Raw genomic sequence first — 16582 nt, 5'->3', positions numbered from 1 at the left:
ACTGTGTATATCAGACTCGAGCAGCAATTGATGTATAGGATACTCCTAACTTATGAAATTGAGCCATCGCGCTTTGCCCGTGGCATATATCCTCATTACTAGTATAATTAATGTTAAAGCTTACAGCTAGTGACCTCAACTCCTGTTGTCTAGAAATCCTAAATATTCTTGAATCCATCAGACCTTGACTTTGGGAAATTTAGGTCTGCATTAGGCTCCACCGTCGTAGAACTGCACCTTGCTTAAGAAAAGATAAATTTCAGTTAGTAAGTTGATACTGAAACTGGTATGGCAGGAACATCTGAATGTCTTTGTCTTTGTCGGTTTTAGTTCAGACATCAAGCAAAAAAACACTGTGCACATAAAGTGCCCTATAGAACACACTTAGATACGACTAGAGCTCTTACCACCATCTTATCTTGGCCTTAGACTACTCTCGAGTGTATCTCTCTCTCTCCCTCTCTCTCTCTTATCTCTTCACCAATCATACTTGGTTCCTAGTACATACTTGGTTTTCTTGTGAGTTCTCGCCTGTTCTCGCCCTAGTGTTCCCGCCATCACGGCGGGTTTCCACAAGAGCCTTGTAAAAATTTGATTGATTGATTCAAGTAATGAGCAAAGAACACGGCGCACATAAGGCAAAACAAGCACAGCACTTCAAAGCACCCAGGAAACATTTGGCAAAAGCATGAGGGCCAAATGTGCCTGTACAGAAGTACTTAAATTCCGTAGACCTTGCAAGCAAGGTGGGTTTCAAAGCATGGAAAGACTTGATTCTGAAATATCTGCTGGTCCATTTGATTTCACAAAACTCAAACTCAAACTACTCAAAAGACTATGTAATCTTTTTGATCTCACAATTTTTGGTGGGCCACGATTGTGACCATGCATACATATGTGATGTACTGTATAACCAAACTCAGCTAAACTGGGAGGTATCTTACTGAACCTTGTCATTTAGCGCTGAGAACCTCGCACGAACCCCTCTGTCTGTCGGAAAGTCTGGATATATCCTTCGCTCTCTAACATCATCTGGATAGATTTTTAAGTCCCTACACACAGGTTGAATGGGGACTAGGTTGCTTACATCTTCTGTCATGTTATACACATCAGATCCTGGCCTATTGTACATCATTGCATTTGCAAACATTAGATAGATATCGCGTTGAAACTCTAGCGAGTTTGAGATGGCGCCATCTTTGATTCTCGACTTGATAGTCTTGAGATCCATGGGACGTTTGACGATTTCGTGATAATCCGGCGCCTCCGAGTTTTTGATGGGGTTATGGAAGATGGTGCCGTTCCGGTGTGCGGATATTTGGGAATGGAGCATGCCAATGACGTTCTGGAACCGTTTTGAAGCTTGATTGTCCTGGCGTCGTCTCCGGGATGAAGACGGAAGCCCTAAAAGCAAGTAAGATAAGTAGAAAGTTTGCCGAATCCCTACACACCATCTTCGTCATCGATAGGTTCGGAGTCAGCCCGTAAACGCCTTAATTCTCGTGGGTTATCGTCTGAAAACGAAGCTCGGCGTTTACCTGAATAATATGTTTCAATCTTTGGTGGGACAACGGATAAAACAGCAACGCACCCTGACGCTTGAACAGCACATCATCTGGTGCCGGGGATGCTTCGTCGTCAACCGTCCCTGGTGTTTGAACCAACTCTTCCGTCATGTTGTCAGTCGCCTCTGGTGCCATTTCTGTATCTAGTATGGAAGGGGGACGCAGACGACGTCCTTTCTTCATTGGAAGAGGAGTACTGGCCTTGCGTTGGCGCTTTGCGGCTTCTGATAAGGTCATTCAATAGGTATTCTCGAGCGTGAGTGTATATTTGATAGTTACTAGCGCGACGTGCTCTTTGGAGTGGCTCATCTCCAGAGGTGACACCCTCTTCGTCGATCTCCATACGGTCATGTTCGGTTTCCGCGGTCGGGGTTGGAGCCTGACTAGAACGGGAAACCTCATCGTCTGCGTCAATGGATACCTCGACAACACTTCGCTGAGGAGCGTCGCCTTCCAAAGGTCGGACGTGTAGGAGGGGTGGCGTGTCATCGTGTGAGATGGCTAACGATTCAACTTCGTCCCTCCCTTCTTTGTTATCATCTCGGGCTTCCGCACTGTTGTCTCTTGCCAGGGATGCTACTTCTTCAATATCGGAATGTTGCGGTGAACGTAATAGGTTTGCAGTCTCATCGTTCGATGGTTCAACCTGTAGGGATGTGTACATGAAAGAAGTAAATTCAAGGCAGACATAATGACACACTTTATTAGAAGAGAAGGTAGAGCTGATTCCACTAAGATCAGCAGTAAAGTCTTCAACGCCCATTTTAGCTCCATTCTACGTCGAACTGTTGAGATTGTCCACTGACATACATGTAAGTACGCACTGTAGGCGCAGTCGCTTTACTAGCATTATTTTTCAGTTCTTCGATTTCAGATAAGACTTTCCTGATATCGGTTGAGGTTGCAGTCAGCCTTACAAGTAGTGAAAAAAGCGGCGTACTTGAATTTCTGTTCTTCGGTGCTGATCAAGTCTCGAAGCTCGAGGATACGAGCCTGGTAGTGTATCTGCGCAAGCTTGCGGTTGAGTGGAGCTTGAGTAGATACTGATTTATGGCTCTGTGCATGAGTAAAAATTACGGATCGTACAGTGTCGTTCATTATCTGCCTCTGTTCTGTATTGTAGATCAGGATTGGTAAAGATTGGCTCGTATAAGAGTAGCACGGACATTTCCAAAGAAGCATCATTCCTTAATTTCTTGTACAATGTTTCGCATGACTGGCGGGCGTATGAGTCTTGTTCGAGAAGAGCAGGTTTACTCCACTGACCTGAGCAGTAAAGAATGATTTCGGATGTCGTAGTAGGGGATGTTTCGACAGCAATTTTGCCACTGTTGGCCATGATGAAGCCCCGAGTTCGTATACAGATTGGGCGAGAATGAGAGCGTCGAGTTTGGTAAAAGAAGAGAGGTCTAGCTCGGGTTGACTCCTCTTTGCAAACCGTCCACTCATTTTCTCTGTTTCGTCGAGACTCGAGACCGATGTGAAATCACGAGACTAAGTTCCCCATTTTGATGTCCTCCTCGACAAGTCTGATTCCGGCCTTGGAATCTCTCGTATACTCTCTTGTGCCAGCGTCAAGGAATGATGAACCACTCAGAAATGATCTCGTAGCGCACTGTAAGGAGATCCTATCAAGGTCAATTCTGGATCGTTGCACAGAGTTACAAGTATTGAACTAACTTTCACTTATTTACAGTCGGATTGGACAAAGTCATGAGCCTGATATTGGCCATCTAGCTGACTTGGTGAAAAGACAGCGTATGGGCTAAAATTTGACTCGATATGATCTTTGTTGACTGAACATGTAGTGCTTCAGTCGTCTCCGTCTGGAACAACAGCTCTCAAATTCACCAATTTACTTTCGCGTCTTTTGGACCAGGTGCGCGTGAAAGGTTGTTATTACCTACTATCAAGTTGAACTGCGAGAAATAGCATGTCCTTTCTAAAAAACACGCGTCCATACAATTCCTTCATTCTCTTGCTTCATCGCGTCAACCATCGTCATCAGTCCCTTTCCTTCCTTCTCTCGTGCCTCCACCTCCTGCGAGGCCGTCTCCTTCAACATCGCCCTCAGAAAAATCGCTACCACTGTCACAACACTTCAGCAAGTCTAGAGCTGAGAGGCTGAGAGAGTATCGTCAACAGGCTGGTCTGTGATAATTTACCAAGTGTACACAGGACACAACTGAATTTCTGGATGTCTAGGACGACCGTATCTGCCGGAACATCTCCTACTACGAGATACATTATATCTTTTGCAGGGCATTTCTGGGAAATTCATACGATTGTCTTCACAGAATGACAACAATCAGCTCGAGTTTGTAGACAACACTGTGCGTTTTTCTGTTGAAGTTCAAGTTACCTGCGAACTAACCACGCGTTCTAGAGATATGTCATCTCAGCTCCCACGAAGGCTCTTATCCATCGTCTTTCCGAAGTCGGCTATCTGTATTCACGAGTCGATGCTTTTGTACGAGAACGAGAAGGGTCTACCGGGGTTGGGATGATCGAACAAAGCCTGTGTCATCATCTACAGACCAAGCTTACCGAATATTATAGGCTTATTGCTGTTCTGGAATCCCAAATGCCCTCTGTGACCGTATCAGGGGAAGGGAACACGGTGGACTTGCGAGAGCATGAAACCGGCTTAACGTTGCGGCGGTTGGATGTCTGGATCAATGAATGGAGGCTGCGAATGCGGATGATGAGTGTTTGCGTAGAGGGCGCAAGAGGTGCGAAACAAATAATCTTTGAGAGACGGATGGATTATAATGTCAACTACAGAATCCCAGGGTGGTGCACTCGTCAATCTTATTCATAGTTACACCGATAACGGAGATCCATTCATACGGAAATTCACTGATCAGCTGTTAGAAGAGGTCTGTATGTATCTCCGAACTGTCTTTGCTACGCATTCATCTCTTGTCAGGTTTCCAAACCTTTTTTTTCTACACTACACAAATGGTTATTCTCTGGCGAGCTTTATGACCCGTTTCACGAATTCTTTGTTGCAATGGATCCAAGCCTAGCTCATGTACAGTATATGCATCCTTCGTCGCTTACAGGGAACATCAATCAACTCGCCGGGGACAGCTTCGTTGCACCAGACCAGGACGACCGCGACCATCGACGAGGTGGTCTTACAATATGGCAAGCAAAATATAGATTTCAGCAAGATATGCTACCGATGTTCGTCGGCGAAGCATTTGGGCGCAAGGTCAATAAGCCTTTCTCAATCACCTCTAGTATTTTCCAAAACGTTACATAGATCCTTTCAACAGGCAAGAGCTTGAATTTCATTCGATATAGCTGCCACGATAGCGATTGGGTCGTGACAAGAGAAAAAATGAGCAACACTGGTGGATGTGAGTAGTTGATTCTTTTCAAAGCCATTCTTGCTAACATCAACTATCTAGCTCTCAAGTACAGCGATATCGCAGGACTGGAACGGTCGATAGACGCCGCGTACTCGACTGCAAGTCAACGTTTATTTGACGTCTTCATCGACAAGTTCAAATTACTAGATCACTTGTCTGCGTTGAAAAATTATATGATGCTTGGACATGGAGATTTCGCAGATCAGCTTATGAATGCTTTGGGGTGAGACTTATGCTCAAGTATTATGACGACTTTGAGAAATTGAGGTTTCCTCTGTAGGCCGAGTTTATCCCGTCCAGCCAACGCGCTATACCGACACAATCTCACCGCTACACTCGAAACTGCCATCCGTTCCTCTAATGCCCAATCCGATCCACCAGATGTCCTCCGTCGGCTGGACGCACGCATGCTCGAGTACTCTCATGGTGAAATCGGCTGGGACGTCTTCACGCTCGAGTATAAAGTCGACGCGCCGATCGACACAGTCATCCACCCAGACGCGATGGTCAAGTACCTAAAACTCTTCAACCACCTCTGGCAGATGAAGCGCATTGAGGGCACACTCAGCCGCGGCTGGATGCGCGTCGCAGGCGGGGCACGAACAACCTTTTTACGGTTACCTGACCTCGAACCGTCATGGCATAAGATACGGATCATAATGGCAGAAATGATACATTTCGTGAAGCAGCTGCAAGCGTATTGTCAGATGGAGGTTATCGAGTGCTCGTGGAAGGTTTTGATCGAGTTTTTGCATAAGGGGGAGGGTGATTTGGATGCGATGATCGATGCACATCGTACGTATCTGGATAGGCTGGTGAAGAAGATTTTACTGTTGAGCCCCAAGGTGGGGAGAGAGGTACGAAGTAAAGGCCCTTTTTGCAAGTTTTGCTGACGCGGCTTCGGTAGGAAAATGTCATGAATCAAGTGAAGGACTTGTTTGTAACTGTGCTTCAGTTCCAGGATGCCGTAGTAAGCAGCAAATGATATTCGCACAACTCTGCTAAGGTCCTAACGCGGTTCATAGGAGAACTTTTACAATTTCTGTCTTACAGAATCCACGCGAAGAGATCAAATGCTTGATTCCGGCCGAGGTCTTTACACCGGACCCCAAGACCCAGACTCGTCTCTCTCAGAAAATCTTCCACGGCTTCTCCGGCCGGTGAACGACTACGGATCGCAGTTTTCAGAAAAGGTGCAAGCACTCGTGGCAGCACTGCAGACACATCCAGATCTAGATTGTCGGTTCTTGGGAGTGAGATTGAATTTCTCGGATTATTATCGAGGAAAACAACAAAAGGAGAAAGAGAAGGAGAGAGCAGAGACTGCAACACCCAAGTGATGAGTTTGTTGGTTTACATGCCCAGAGTGTATTTTATGCTTGTATCTCTATTGTAACACTTCCATGTAATCGAGGAGATGTGGGCGAACCGTAGTTGTGAGTCAACAATGCAATGCAAGTCTGCGGATTGCAAACGCATAAAGGAATCCGCCAGTGCTTGAGTGTGGGAATCTTTTCACCTCTTCAGATATTATCTTGTGCTCGACTTCATTATGGCATCCAGCGAGCTCCTTGCACAAATTCAAGCCGGAAAAGGCCTCAAGAAAACGACAACTCGTGACCGAAGTGCACCAGCAATAGAAAAACCTAAGGGTGGAGGAGGAGGAGGGGGAGGAATTTCTGCAGGAGTCTCATCAGCTGGACCTGCAATGGGCATGGGTGCCGGTGGTCCCCCTCAATTGGGAGGCCTTTTTGCTGGCGGAATGCCCAAATTAAAGTCAGCTGGGCAGAACAATCTAGGTAAGCCTTCAATTTTGCTTTATTTTCAACACAGACTAAAGTGTTATATCAGCTAAACCGCCAGCGTTGGGCAAACCTCCATCAGTTCCAGGAGCAGCTCCAGCGATCCCTGTAGCTCGTGCAGCACCGCCAACACCTTCAGCGCGCACGCCTGCTCCTGCTCGCGCACCACCTCCGCCAGCACGCGTGCCTCCCGCTCCTGCCCGAGCACCGCCAGTGCCAACGCCGTCTGCCCCGCATCCGCCAGCACGCGCACCTCCCGCTCCTGCCCGAGCACCTCCAACACCAACGCCGTCTGGCCCGGATCCTCCCGTACGGAATGTGCCTCCACCTAGATCGGCCCCGGCTCCCCCCGTACAAAGTGCACCCAGTCTCCCTTCACGAAAACCACCTGCTGCTCCTGCTCGTCCTAGTCCTGCTCCGCCATCACGTGCTACTCCTCCTCCAATGTTGCCTCACCGTAGTGCTTCACCTGCTTCACCACTTTCACCCCCATCCCGACTTCCGCCCAGTATACCTTCTCGGAAACCTAATGCTCTAACTACACCGGGACGTGCACCGCCACCGCCACCTCAAAGACCATCGAGTGTAGTTGTTTCTTCGCCTGCAAAATCTCCACCGCCGCCGCCGCCAGCTCGTAAACCTCCTCCTGTTGCACCACCACCTCGTGAATCGCGTCTAAGCACGCCTCTGGCATCTGTTGGACTTGCCCCACCACCTCCTCCTCCTGCCGCCAGACCTCGGGTTGCTTCTTCACCTTTGCCACCTTCTCGGCCTGCAACTAATGGTGTAGCGTCGGCACCTGCTGCTCCTCGTCGTCAAAGTATGTAAAATGTCTCCTGTTTACAATATGAGTGAATACTGATTTTTCTTGACTTATCAGTACCCTCTCCACCTCCCACAGCTGGCTCACACATATTTCCAGTATCTGATTTTCCACCTCCTAGACCGTTCGCGGCTGGAGTGAGAACGTATCCCAGTGGTCGTCAAAAAGGAAGCGACTTTGATTTCGGATCGATGTATGCGTAATAGACTTTTTTCTACATCCTTTCCTCGGGGAACGGATGATGAACAAAATTACTTTCGCGTTCATTTGCATTTGTACAATCCGGCAGATGTTGATGTTGTTCTTCATTCTTGGCAAATCATCTTACACTTCACCCTCTTCCAGGCTCAAGCTCCATCTCACTGTACTAGGTCTATATTTTCCTCCTCTCCTTCGCTTTTTAAATTAAACTGACTGCTTATGATTCTTTTTGATCGGGCCATTCCAGGAAGACACAGGCTGTTTTTTTCCAAGTTTCTCCGATCTTTCAGATCGACGTCGCGTTAATGATTGTCAAAGTTGACGTTAGAGGAGGATACATGAGTAAACTCGAGTCTCCAGTTTTTTTTTTCTGTTGTAATTAAACACATCGCAACTATTGACGTTCGTTTCCCATTCGTCACATCTGCATGGACCAATTCAAGTGGTACCTCATCGAAGGGTAGGTCGTTCTAAAGTTTATGGGGGGACGATGTGGTTCCACGTATGAGTACACGTCGTCTCGGTGTATCACGGTGTATCAATATTCTATTCCGATCTTTCTGCGGACATTCTGTCATTTGGAGCTAAAGCAGAAGTAAAAGTTCTTGCTGTCTTCGGGCTCACGTAAGGAGCTATATGTTGAGCTTGGTAAAGTGACACGTCAGTAGAAAAGTTGATTATAAAGAGCCGCAGGAGCGCCCGCAGACTTGCACCTCTTCTTTGTTTTTTCCTCAACGATGCGATTGTCAATTCTTTCGCCCGCATTGGCTGTCGCCTTTGCGTCCTATGCACTAGCTCAAGATGCATCAGATGTCCTCACCCTTACCACGTCTGATTTCAGCGCAAAAGTCGACAACGAGCCTCTCATTCTTGTCGAGTTCTTTGCTCCTTGGTAAGTAAACTACCAAGCAGTGCAGCCTTTTAGGTTTTTCTCATTCTGCATAACGTAGGTGTGGTCACTGCAAAGCGCTCGCGCCTCACTATGAAGAAGCAGCTACTGCTCTCAAGGACAAGGACATTAAGTTAGCCAAGGTCGATTGTGTCGATCAGGCTGACTTGTGTCAGGCCAATGGTATCCAGGGATACCCGTGAGTGGTTTTGTGTTTCCTTGGTCTTACGTCTCGCTGATAGTGTCCAGCACACTGAGGGTATACAAGAACGGCACTCCTTCCGATTACCAAGGTCCTCGCAAAGCCGATGGGATCATCAGCTACATGGTCAAGTGCGTATCTACTCAGCAGTTGTAGCATATTCCACTCATCATTTACCATAGGCAATCTCTTCCTGCCGTTACCGAACTCACTCTTTCCAACATCGAGGAATTCAAAGCTGCCGACAAGTTCGTCGCTGTCGCATACGTGTCATCTACTACCGATGCTCCTGCCGTCGCATTCAACCAAGTCGCGGAGACTCATCGGGACGACTTCCTCTTTGGTTTGTCGACTGACCCGGACGTTATTGCTGCCGAAGCTGTCACTCCTCCTGCTGTCGTTGTCTATCGTTCATTTGACGAGCCCCGTGTGGTTTACCCTTACCCTATCCTCGACGCAAAACCCGAGGATTTTGAAGAATGGATGGCTGACCTTTCCATCCCTGTCATTGATGAAGTCTCCAGTGACAACTATGCCGTCTACGCTTCGAGCACGAAGCCTCTTGCATATGTATTCCTCGACCCTACAGCTGAAAACAAGGAAGAGATCATCGCTTCCGTCCGTCCTGTTGCAGAAGAGTACAAATCGAAGGTCAACTTTGTCTGGATTGACGCTATCAAATTTGGTGACCACGCCAAAGCACTCAACCTCCAGGAGCCTAAATGGCCGTCGTTTGTTATCCAGGATCTAGAGAAGCAGCTCAAGTATCCTCTTGATCAGAGCAAGGAGGTATCCACTGAATCTGTCAAGGACTGGACCAAGCAATTCGTCAGTGGTGAACTCAAGCCTGAGCTCAAGAGCCAGCCGATTCCCGAAGTCCAGGACGAGAGCGTTTATAATCTCGTCGGTAAGGAATTCGAGGAGGTTGTATTCGATGACTCCAAAGATGTATTTGTTGAATTCTACGCTTCATGGTAGGTGTTTGATAGCGCGATTCATAGTGGTTCGCTCTTTGCTGATAGTTCCACAGGTGTGGTCACTGCAAACGCCTAAAGCCCACCTGGGACCTGCTCGCCGACAAATACGCCAGCGTGAAGGACCAAATTATCGTCGCGAAGATGGAGGCTACCGAGAACGATCTTCCTCCTTCTGTTCCTTTCCGTGTTGCCGGTTTCCCTACTTTGAAATTCAAGCCCGCTGGTTCGAGGGACTTCTTGGACTACGAGGGTGATCGTTCTTTCGAGTCTCTTGTTGCGTTTGTTGAGGAACACTCCAAGAACTCGCTCGAGCCCTCGGTCGTTCTCGAAGGTCAGACACAGACACATTTTTCTGCTGGGAACGCGTCGGCCGAGAAGCACGATGAGCTTTGAGCGGTAGTTGAGATGATCTCCTAGGTCTCTTAGGTCCTCCCTACACCATTCTCTGGGCAACATGTAATTGTACAACTATACACTTTAGTAGCGTAGCTTTAGCTTTCACGTTTTGCATGGGATGCTTAATTTCACACTATTTATCTTGCATGAAACTATTTCTGCGACTTGAGTATAAGTCAACGAGTATTGAAATATTGGAATATTATTGAGCAAACGAGCAATAATTTTATATGTCGCGGATTCGGAATGTGCCCCGCTTTTTTCGATTGCATCATCAACAGAGCTTGACTTGATCACGAACGTGAATTCTCAATGTCCGTTTCATTTGCATTGCTTAACTGAGGAGATCTTTGTGCTTTAATTAAGGTATAGACCTGGTACTTTTTGCTCTCTCATCCCAGTTGAATTTACCCACTAAATATGATGGTTTGTCCTAGTGTTTTAACAAAAATTGCTTCAGTTTGCACCTTTTACCCGGCCTCTTGAACACCAACCAGACCACCCACCGAACGTCTTGCAACTAGCTGTCCAGGCGCAGCTTATTCCGACGTTTCGATTTCGAGCAAACACAAATTTTCTCGCTCCGTGATTCCGCCTAGGCCTTTTGCTTCGTAACTTTCAACTTTCATCAACATCATCCTCTGTCAACTATCGTGACTTTCCCTAACACAACCACAATACTCAGCTCTTCTGCTATCGATCATGCCTCAAAATGGTCGTAACCACCAGCGAAGACCGAGAGGCAACAAGGACGACGACAGGTCGGCCTACTCCCGCGAAGACGACAATTCCTACTATTCGCGCTCACGGCAATCGGATCATAGATATAGAGAAAACGCTTCTGGCTCTGGGAGGCATTCGTACGATGCGGGCAGTAGGGAAGTGTCGTCGTCAAGGGTGGCGGATTCTTCATGGCAGCACACAGGTGGAAACTTCCAGGACCGGTACCAGAACAAGGGCAGAAGAGATGACTACGACGCTGTAGCAGTGTTAGACTCGAGAGAAACAGATGTCGGATGGTCTTCACGCCGTTCCACGAACGATGCTGACCTTTACTCGCATCCACAGCGTGAAGAATGGCCTCCACCTCCACGTTACGAATCGAATTATTCTTCGACTTCATACCAAGACCAATATCAACCTCCAGCGTCGAACTCGTATCCTCAACCACAACCTTGGGAAGACGATATAAGACACCACGACGACCGAGTCCAGGACCAGAACTCTCATCGCCAGAGCTCGCGAGGGGCAGATGCGAGGTGGCAGCGGGAAGAACGTGCTATTTATCGTCAGGAACAGGACAATGGTTGGGAGCCTCGACGGCCAGAACAAGACCAGAGACAGAATTGGGATGAGAATTCTGTTGACCGTCAGTGGGAACCTGCTCATCATAGCTGGGATTCGTCCCAGCACGGTTTCGATTCTTCCCAACGCTCTCATGGATATAGTCAGCAAAACGGACACCGTAACTCTTCCAACAGAAAAAATTCTAGAAAGAGTGATTCTCATAGCAAAGTCAATGGTAGTAATAAGGATTGGAGAGAGGTAGACGAATTGAACAAGTATGTTTCTTTTGTTGTGAAAAAAAAAAATTTAAACTTTAACTTGTCTTGTTTTTTCTTTCTTCTCAGCTGGTCAAGACGGGAACGACAACCAGATTTTTATGATCATAGGTATGACCGTCAAGCGTCAACTCGTCGAAAACACAGTCGCTCTTTTTCTCGCTCCCGCTCTCCTGCGGAATCTCACTACTCCCACCGCTCTCGAAGGCGAACTCCGTCTCCACAACCACCCCGTGTATCCACTCGACCGTCTCCCTCTTACACTCACTTCGAATCCCCCCCTCCTCCGAAGCGCCGCAGGCGTGACTCTAGTCCTCCTTTAGTCCGTAGCGTTTCACCGCCGGATCCCCGGCGGGATCATGGGCGGGGACGAACTGGATGGACTCCCCCTCTACCTCCGGTAGAGAACAGGTCTCCGGTCTCTCCTACTTCATCGTACAGGAGGAACGATAAAGTAGGGTTTCACAGAAGCGTCTCGCCCACTGGAGACCCTGTCCGCAGTCATAGAGTTAGAAGTCCGACTCCTGTCAATCATGCTCGTGCTCCAAGTCCTCAACTCCCTGATCCTGCTCCTCCTACTCCCATTCCTTCTGTTGACATTCCTCCTCCGGAACCGAAGCCTGCACAGGCCACTCAGGATCCTCCGTCCCAGCCTCAGCAGAAAGGGAAAAACAAGAAGGTATTTCAATTTCCCCCTCTTTCTATATCACACCTTTTCTCAATTCCGGCCCCAGAAAAATAAGCGGAAGAATGCTCAGACTGCTCAGGATACCCAACCTGTCCAGATTGCGCAAGTTGCTCAGGTTTCCCAAGCGACCAATTCTGCCTCACAAGTATTGTCGCAACAGATGCCTCCACCTTCACATCCTACCCAATACCCTCATAACCAATATGCATATCCTTATCAATATCCGGCACATTACCCGGCACAATATTATGCGTTTCCGGTACCTTCTAGGGGGGCAATGGTATATGGAGCCCCTCAAATGGCTCATCATCATCTTCCTACTCATACCCCACCACCCCTCCAATCCCCGGCGCTTCCGGCCTCCTTACCTGAACGTCCCCCGCAACCTACTTCCTCACTTCCTCCACCTTCGGCATCACTCCCTCCCAAACCCTCCACCAATGTAACGCCCAATCTACCCAATCACGTTGAGCCTCAAAAGAGTCTCACGATACCTGTCCCAGGTTCCTTTATTCCGATACGGAACACTGCTCTGAAGCCACCCAAATCTTCACTGAAGCAATTTTTCCCTGCGTTCACGGAAGACGAGGAATCTGCTTCTAATACGCCACAGGAGCAGCAGGCTCAGACAGAGGTCGAAGTTGCCGGACGAGATCTAGAGGTCACGCCTACCAATAACCACTTGATAGACGCACCGCACTTTGTGCCCTCTTCAAATCAATTACCCCCGCCGTCACCAAAACAGTCTTCTGTCTCTGATCACGGAGGTCAAAAGACGTCTAAAGAACCTACACCGGTACCTCAAGCTGAGGAGTCCTGTGTCGCCGCGCAACCGTCTGACGCGGTTGCTCCCCCGCCGCCCCGACCAGAACTTTACTCTATTGTCGGTCAGGTCGGAGAGGGGACGTTTGGCAAGGTGTACAAGGCGCGGAATGCGATTACGAATACTCATGTAGCATTAAAGCGTATAAGAATGGAGACCGAGAAGGATGGGTTCCCTGTGACTGCGATGCGCGAAATCAAACTTCTACAATCCCTACGACATGACAATGTTGTAAGGCTTTTTGAGATGATGGTTTCGAGTGGTAAGCACTTTCATCTTTTGCACTTTCTCTGTTAATTGAAATCTAGGATCTGCATACATGGTTTTCGAGTACATGGACCACGATTTGACGGGTGTCCTCGCCCAGACACAATTCCAGTTCTCTGCAGCTCACCTCAAATCCCTCTGTCATCAGATGTTTCGAGGCTTGGCTTATCTCCACCACAAAGGAGTTATACATCGTGACATCAAGGGTTCAAACATTCTTATCAACAACCTAGGCGAGTTGAAGCTAGCTGACTTTGGGTTGGCCCGATTTTATCAGAAGAGACGGAAGGCTGATTACACGAACCGTGTGATCACTCTATGGTATCGACCACCCGAGTTGTTGTTTGGAGCAACCGTGTATGGACCGGAAGTGGACATCTGGAGTGCAGGGTATTTTCTATTATCGAGTCCCCACGGATCTCAGTATTGATCTTTGTGTTAGGTGCATAATGCTGGAGCTTTTTACCAAGAAGCCAATATTTCAAGGTAACGACGAGCTGTCCCAACTGGAGGCGATATATAAGGTATTTGGAACGCCGACTCTTCAGCGTTGGTCTGGCTTTGCGAACCTGCCCTGGTACGAAATGGTCAAGCCGAAAGACACCATCTCAAACCGTTTTCGGGAACTATTCCGCAAGTATGTTGTGTGACTATTCCATCTCGAATAATGCATGACGTTTTGCTATCACAGATGGTTGTCACCTGCAGCGATAGACCTTGCAGATCAACTGTTAGACTACGATCCTGCCAAGCGTGTTACCGCAGCTCAGGCGATGGACGCACCATACTTTTTAACGGAAGAACCTATGGCAGAAAAACCCACCAGGTAAGGACATCTCGTGAACTTGCTTCTTGTCTGATCTTACCTCAATGGTCCCCTAGTCTTGCTACCCTAGAGGGCGAGTGGCATGAACTGGAAACAAAACGTGCCAAGAAGAAGAAGCGCGAGTAATATTACAGAGATTGATCCGTTTATGGAGTGTATGTACATTATCAAAACTATCGTATCATCGCTGCAAACCTCTCAAACATCGTCTATGCCTGCACAGGCACTCTGACCAGACCTCGTTCTGTCAAATGCTGGACGATGGATTCAACCTGGGCATTCTACATCAGTATAATGTTCATGTCCATTGGAATGAGATGGACGTACGTTTGCGGCAGTTATTCGGATTTGTGCATCCCAACGCTTTGTAAAAGGAGCGCCAGTATCCTCTGCTTCCTCAACCTCTCCCAGACCTCCTGCCTTCCCCTGGGCATCGTCTTCCTCATGGTTCCCCTCGAACCAAATGAGCTTATCCACCTGGTCAATGGTGCCTCGGAGTCGACCTTGTTCTATCATCTTCCGAGCCATATTTTCTGCAGCGCCGGGAGTCAAATCGAGTAGAGCGCCGAGACCGCGAAAACTGATGTTGTGGTATATTTTGGAACTGGCGAGCAGGTTGTGCTCCATGACCGCACGGTCAAGGACAGTAGCTGGGGCGGTACGCGTGCTTATAGGTGGATCGCTAGGGGTATCGATTTCTTCATCGTTGGTAGATGTAGCAACTCGATCATTGGACGAAATAGCTATTTTGGCTAGCTGATGAGGCTTGAGAGTGCCTTCAAATTCTTTGATTTCTGCTGGTCGGAGGATGTGGTCCAAAAACATCTTAGATAAGATGTTGTAGGTAGGGAGTTCGGTAGTTCGTTCATCGCGGTATAGCGAAGCTAATACGCGAGATCGATTAGGACCTGCCGGTGCTAGGACAGCGGCGGTCACTGCAGCCATTCTAGGAACCGGGATAAGACTCGTGTGATACGTTGGATGTTTATGCTACAAGTGGAAACTCACAGCATGTGGCGTCGCTCTTCCTCGTCAATATCTGCCACGAAACTAAGTTCGTGATAGCGGCTAGCTGCTTCCAAAAATTTTCGACTGTAGTCACTAATTCTAGCTTGACATAATTTAAATTGCAGTAGGGTTTCTTTATCGGTTGTAGAATGAACGAGAAGTTGTGCACGATTGAAGTATGATTCCGCTTGCACAGAGTCCTCTTCTTCTAGCAGTAGACGAACTATTCGCACATATACTCGCATCTTCTCGCCATCAGGCAAAGATCTATGGTTTGATTCTTTAACAGAAGATAGTAAGCAAGAAACAAGCCACACACCTTTGGTTAGAATCTAACTGTATACCCATCAAGACTCGAGCAGCATCGCTCCATTCTTCTTCATTCTCGTATATATCTGCCAATTGGAACCTTAAATTGCTAACCTTAAGGTATACTGTCAGTGGCGCTGTCTGGTTCGCCTTTCTAAAACTCACTTGTTCCTCGTAACTGACTATCTTGGGTTGAGTAGTTTCTATAGTTTCTTGTACTACGCGCTTTCGCACTTCAGGATCCGAGATAGTACCATCTCCAACAATTCTGACAAGCTCAGACAGTACTTGCCGACCGACAACGAGACCAACAGATTCCTGGTTAACAACAAAGCCTACTAGCGTTGGTATATCCCGAGCGACTGTTGATTGATCAGAACGAGATATTATCTCATTTATAAGTGAGATAAAAGCAGGTCCTTTGTCCTTTTGGCCCAAGGCTGCTGCTTGCTCCAATCGGCCTTCCATTTGAGAATTTGTGGAGGAGGTAAACTTCGAATTCTGAGTCTGAGGAAGGAGAATATTCACGCACGTGATCTGAATTGGCCATTTGTTGCAATGTCAATGTCATGAACATTCAAGCTAGCCTAACTACGGTTGCGGTTTCCACTTTATCTCGAGTTTTTTTTCTCTTCCCTTTTGCTGCGATTCTGGCGATTTCTGCAGGCTCTGGACGCATTTTGCTAAAAGTTTCCCGACTTCCGAGTTGCCGGTGTTACTATATTTAATACTTTTCCGTTGTGGTTACCAATCATCACTGTGAATTCAGGTATACCGCCTCATAACTGATCCAATCACTCATGAGCACTTAAAGACACGGTATTCCCCAGCCAATCGCTTTCTTACCTCCCTTTTCGTTTTCGTTCT

At 47.7% G+C, this 16582-nt stretch overlaps 6 protein-coding genes across 6 annotated transcripts; 4 read left to right on the top strand and 2 right to left on the bottom strand.

Moving 5' to 3' along the window:
- Positions 1-761: 761 nt before the first annotated feature.
- Positions 762-3062, bottom strand: C8R40DRAFT_1083529 (uncharacterized protein). Its single transcript, XM_046227260.1, has 11 exons — positions 2832-3062; positions 2732-2781; positions 2652-2677; positions 2506-2596; positions 2390-2450; positions 2266-2340; positions 1845-2211; positions 1592-1789; positions 1452-1538; positions 1088-1404; positions 762-1032 (listed from the first exon to the last, which is right to left on the bottom strand). Exons 1-11 carry the CDS (start codon positions 3012-3014, stop codon positions 958-960), a joined length of 1530 nt encoding a protein of 509 aa, XP_046090969.1. The 5' UTR covers positions 3015-3062; the 3' UTR covers positions 762-957.
- Position 3063: 1 nt separating this feature from the next.
- On the top strand, positions 3064-6434 carry C8R40DRAFT_1083524 (gamma-tubulin complex DGRIP91/SPC98 component). The gene is made up of 13 exons (XM_046227259.1): positions 3064-3201; positions 3262-3323; positions 3374-3444; positions 3498-3714; positions 3771-3898; positions 3952-4297; positions 4350-4444; positions 4495-4782; positions 4834-4930; positions 4982-5165; positions 5223-5799; positions 5850-5912; positions 5968-6434. The coding sequence occupies exons 1-13, from the start codon at positions 3077-3079 to the stop codon at positions 6280-6282; spliced, it is 2568 nt and encodes an 855-aa protein (XP_046090968.1). The 5' UTR covers positions 3064-3076; the 3' UTR covers positions 6283-6434.
- An 11-nt stretch (positions 6435-6445) lies between these two features.
- Positions 6446-8176, top strand: C8R40DRAFT_450548 (uncharacterized protein). Its single transcript, XM_046235098.1, has 4 exons — positions 6446-6741; positions 6794-7564; positions 7625-7938; positions 8016-8176. The coding sequence occupies exons 1-3, from the start codon at positions 6495-6497 to the stop codon at positions 7768-7770; spliced, it is 1164 nt and encodes a 387-aa protein (XP_046090967.1). The 5' UTR covers positions 6446-6494; the 3' UTR covers positions 7771-7938; positions 8016-8176.
- Positions 8177-8505: 329 nt separating this feature from the next.
- Positions 8506-10229, top strand: C8R40DRAFT_1035646 (thioredoxin-like domain-containing protein; the record flags this gene model as incomplete). Its single annotated transcript, XM_046223519.1, has 5 exons — positions 8506-8660; positions 8719-8856; positions 8907-8990; positions 9042-9833; positions 9890-10229. 5 exons carry the CDS (start codon positions 8506-8508, stop codon positions 10227-10229), a joined length of 1509 nt encoding a protein of 502 aa, XP_046090966.1.
- A 2551-nt stretch (positions 10230-12780) lies between these two features.
- Positions 12781-14524, top strand: C8R40DRAFT_1034479 (kinase-like domain-containing protein; the record flags this gene model as incomplete). The annotated part of the gene is made up of 5 exons (XM_046223435.1): positions 12781-13567; positions 13614-13962; positions 14015-14209; positions 14264-14398; positions 14455-14524. 5 exons carry the CDS (start codon positions 12781-12783, stop codon positions 14522-14524), a joined length of 1536 nt encoding a protein of 511 aa, XP_046090965.1.
- On the bottom strand, positions 14376-16287 carry C8R40DRAFT_1083501 (uncharacterized protein). The gene is made up of 5 exons (XM_046227258.1): positions 15881-16287; positions 15726-15829; positions 15407-15673; positions 14623-15344; positions 14376-14554 (listed from the first exon to the last, which is right to left on the bottom strand). The coding sequence occupies exons 1-4, from the start codon at positions 16181-16183 to the stop codon at positions 14666-14668; spliced, it is 1353 nt and encodes a 450-aa protein (XP_046090964.1). The 5' UTR covers positions 16184-16287; the 3' UTR covers positions 14376-14554; positions 14623-14665.
- Between the last annotated feature and the right edge of the window lie 295 nt (positions 16288-16582).

Source organism: Lentinula edodes (genome assembly GCF_021015755.1).
Source record: "Lentinula edodes strain Le(Bin) 0899 ss11 chromosome Unknown C8R40scaffold_3, whole genome shotgun sequence".
NCBI classification, from domain to species: domain Eukaryota; kingdom Fungi; phylum Basidiomycota; class Agaricomycetes; order Agaricales; family Omphalotaceae; genus Lentinula; species Lentinula edodes.
This window is presented reverse-complemented; position numbering and strand designations above follow the sequence as displayed.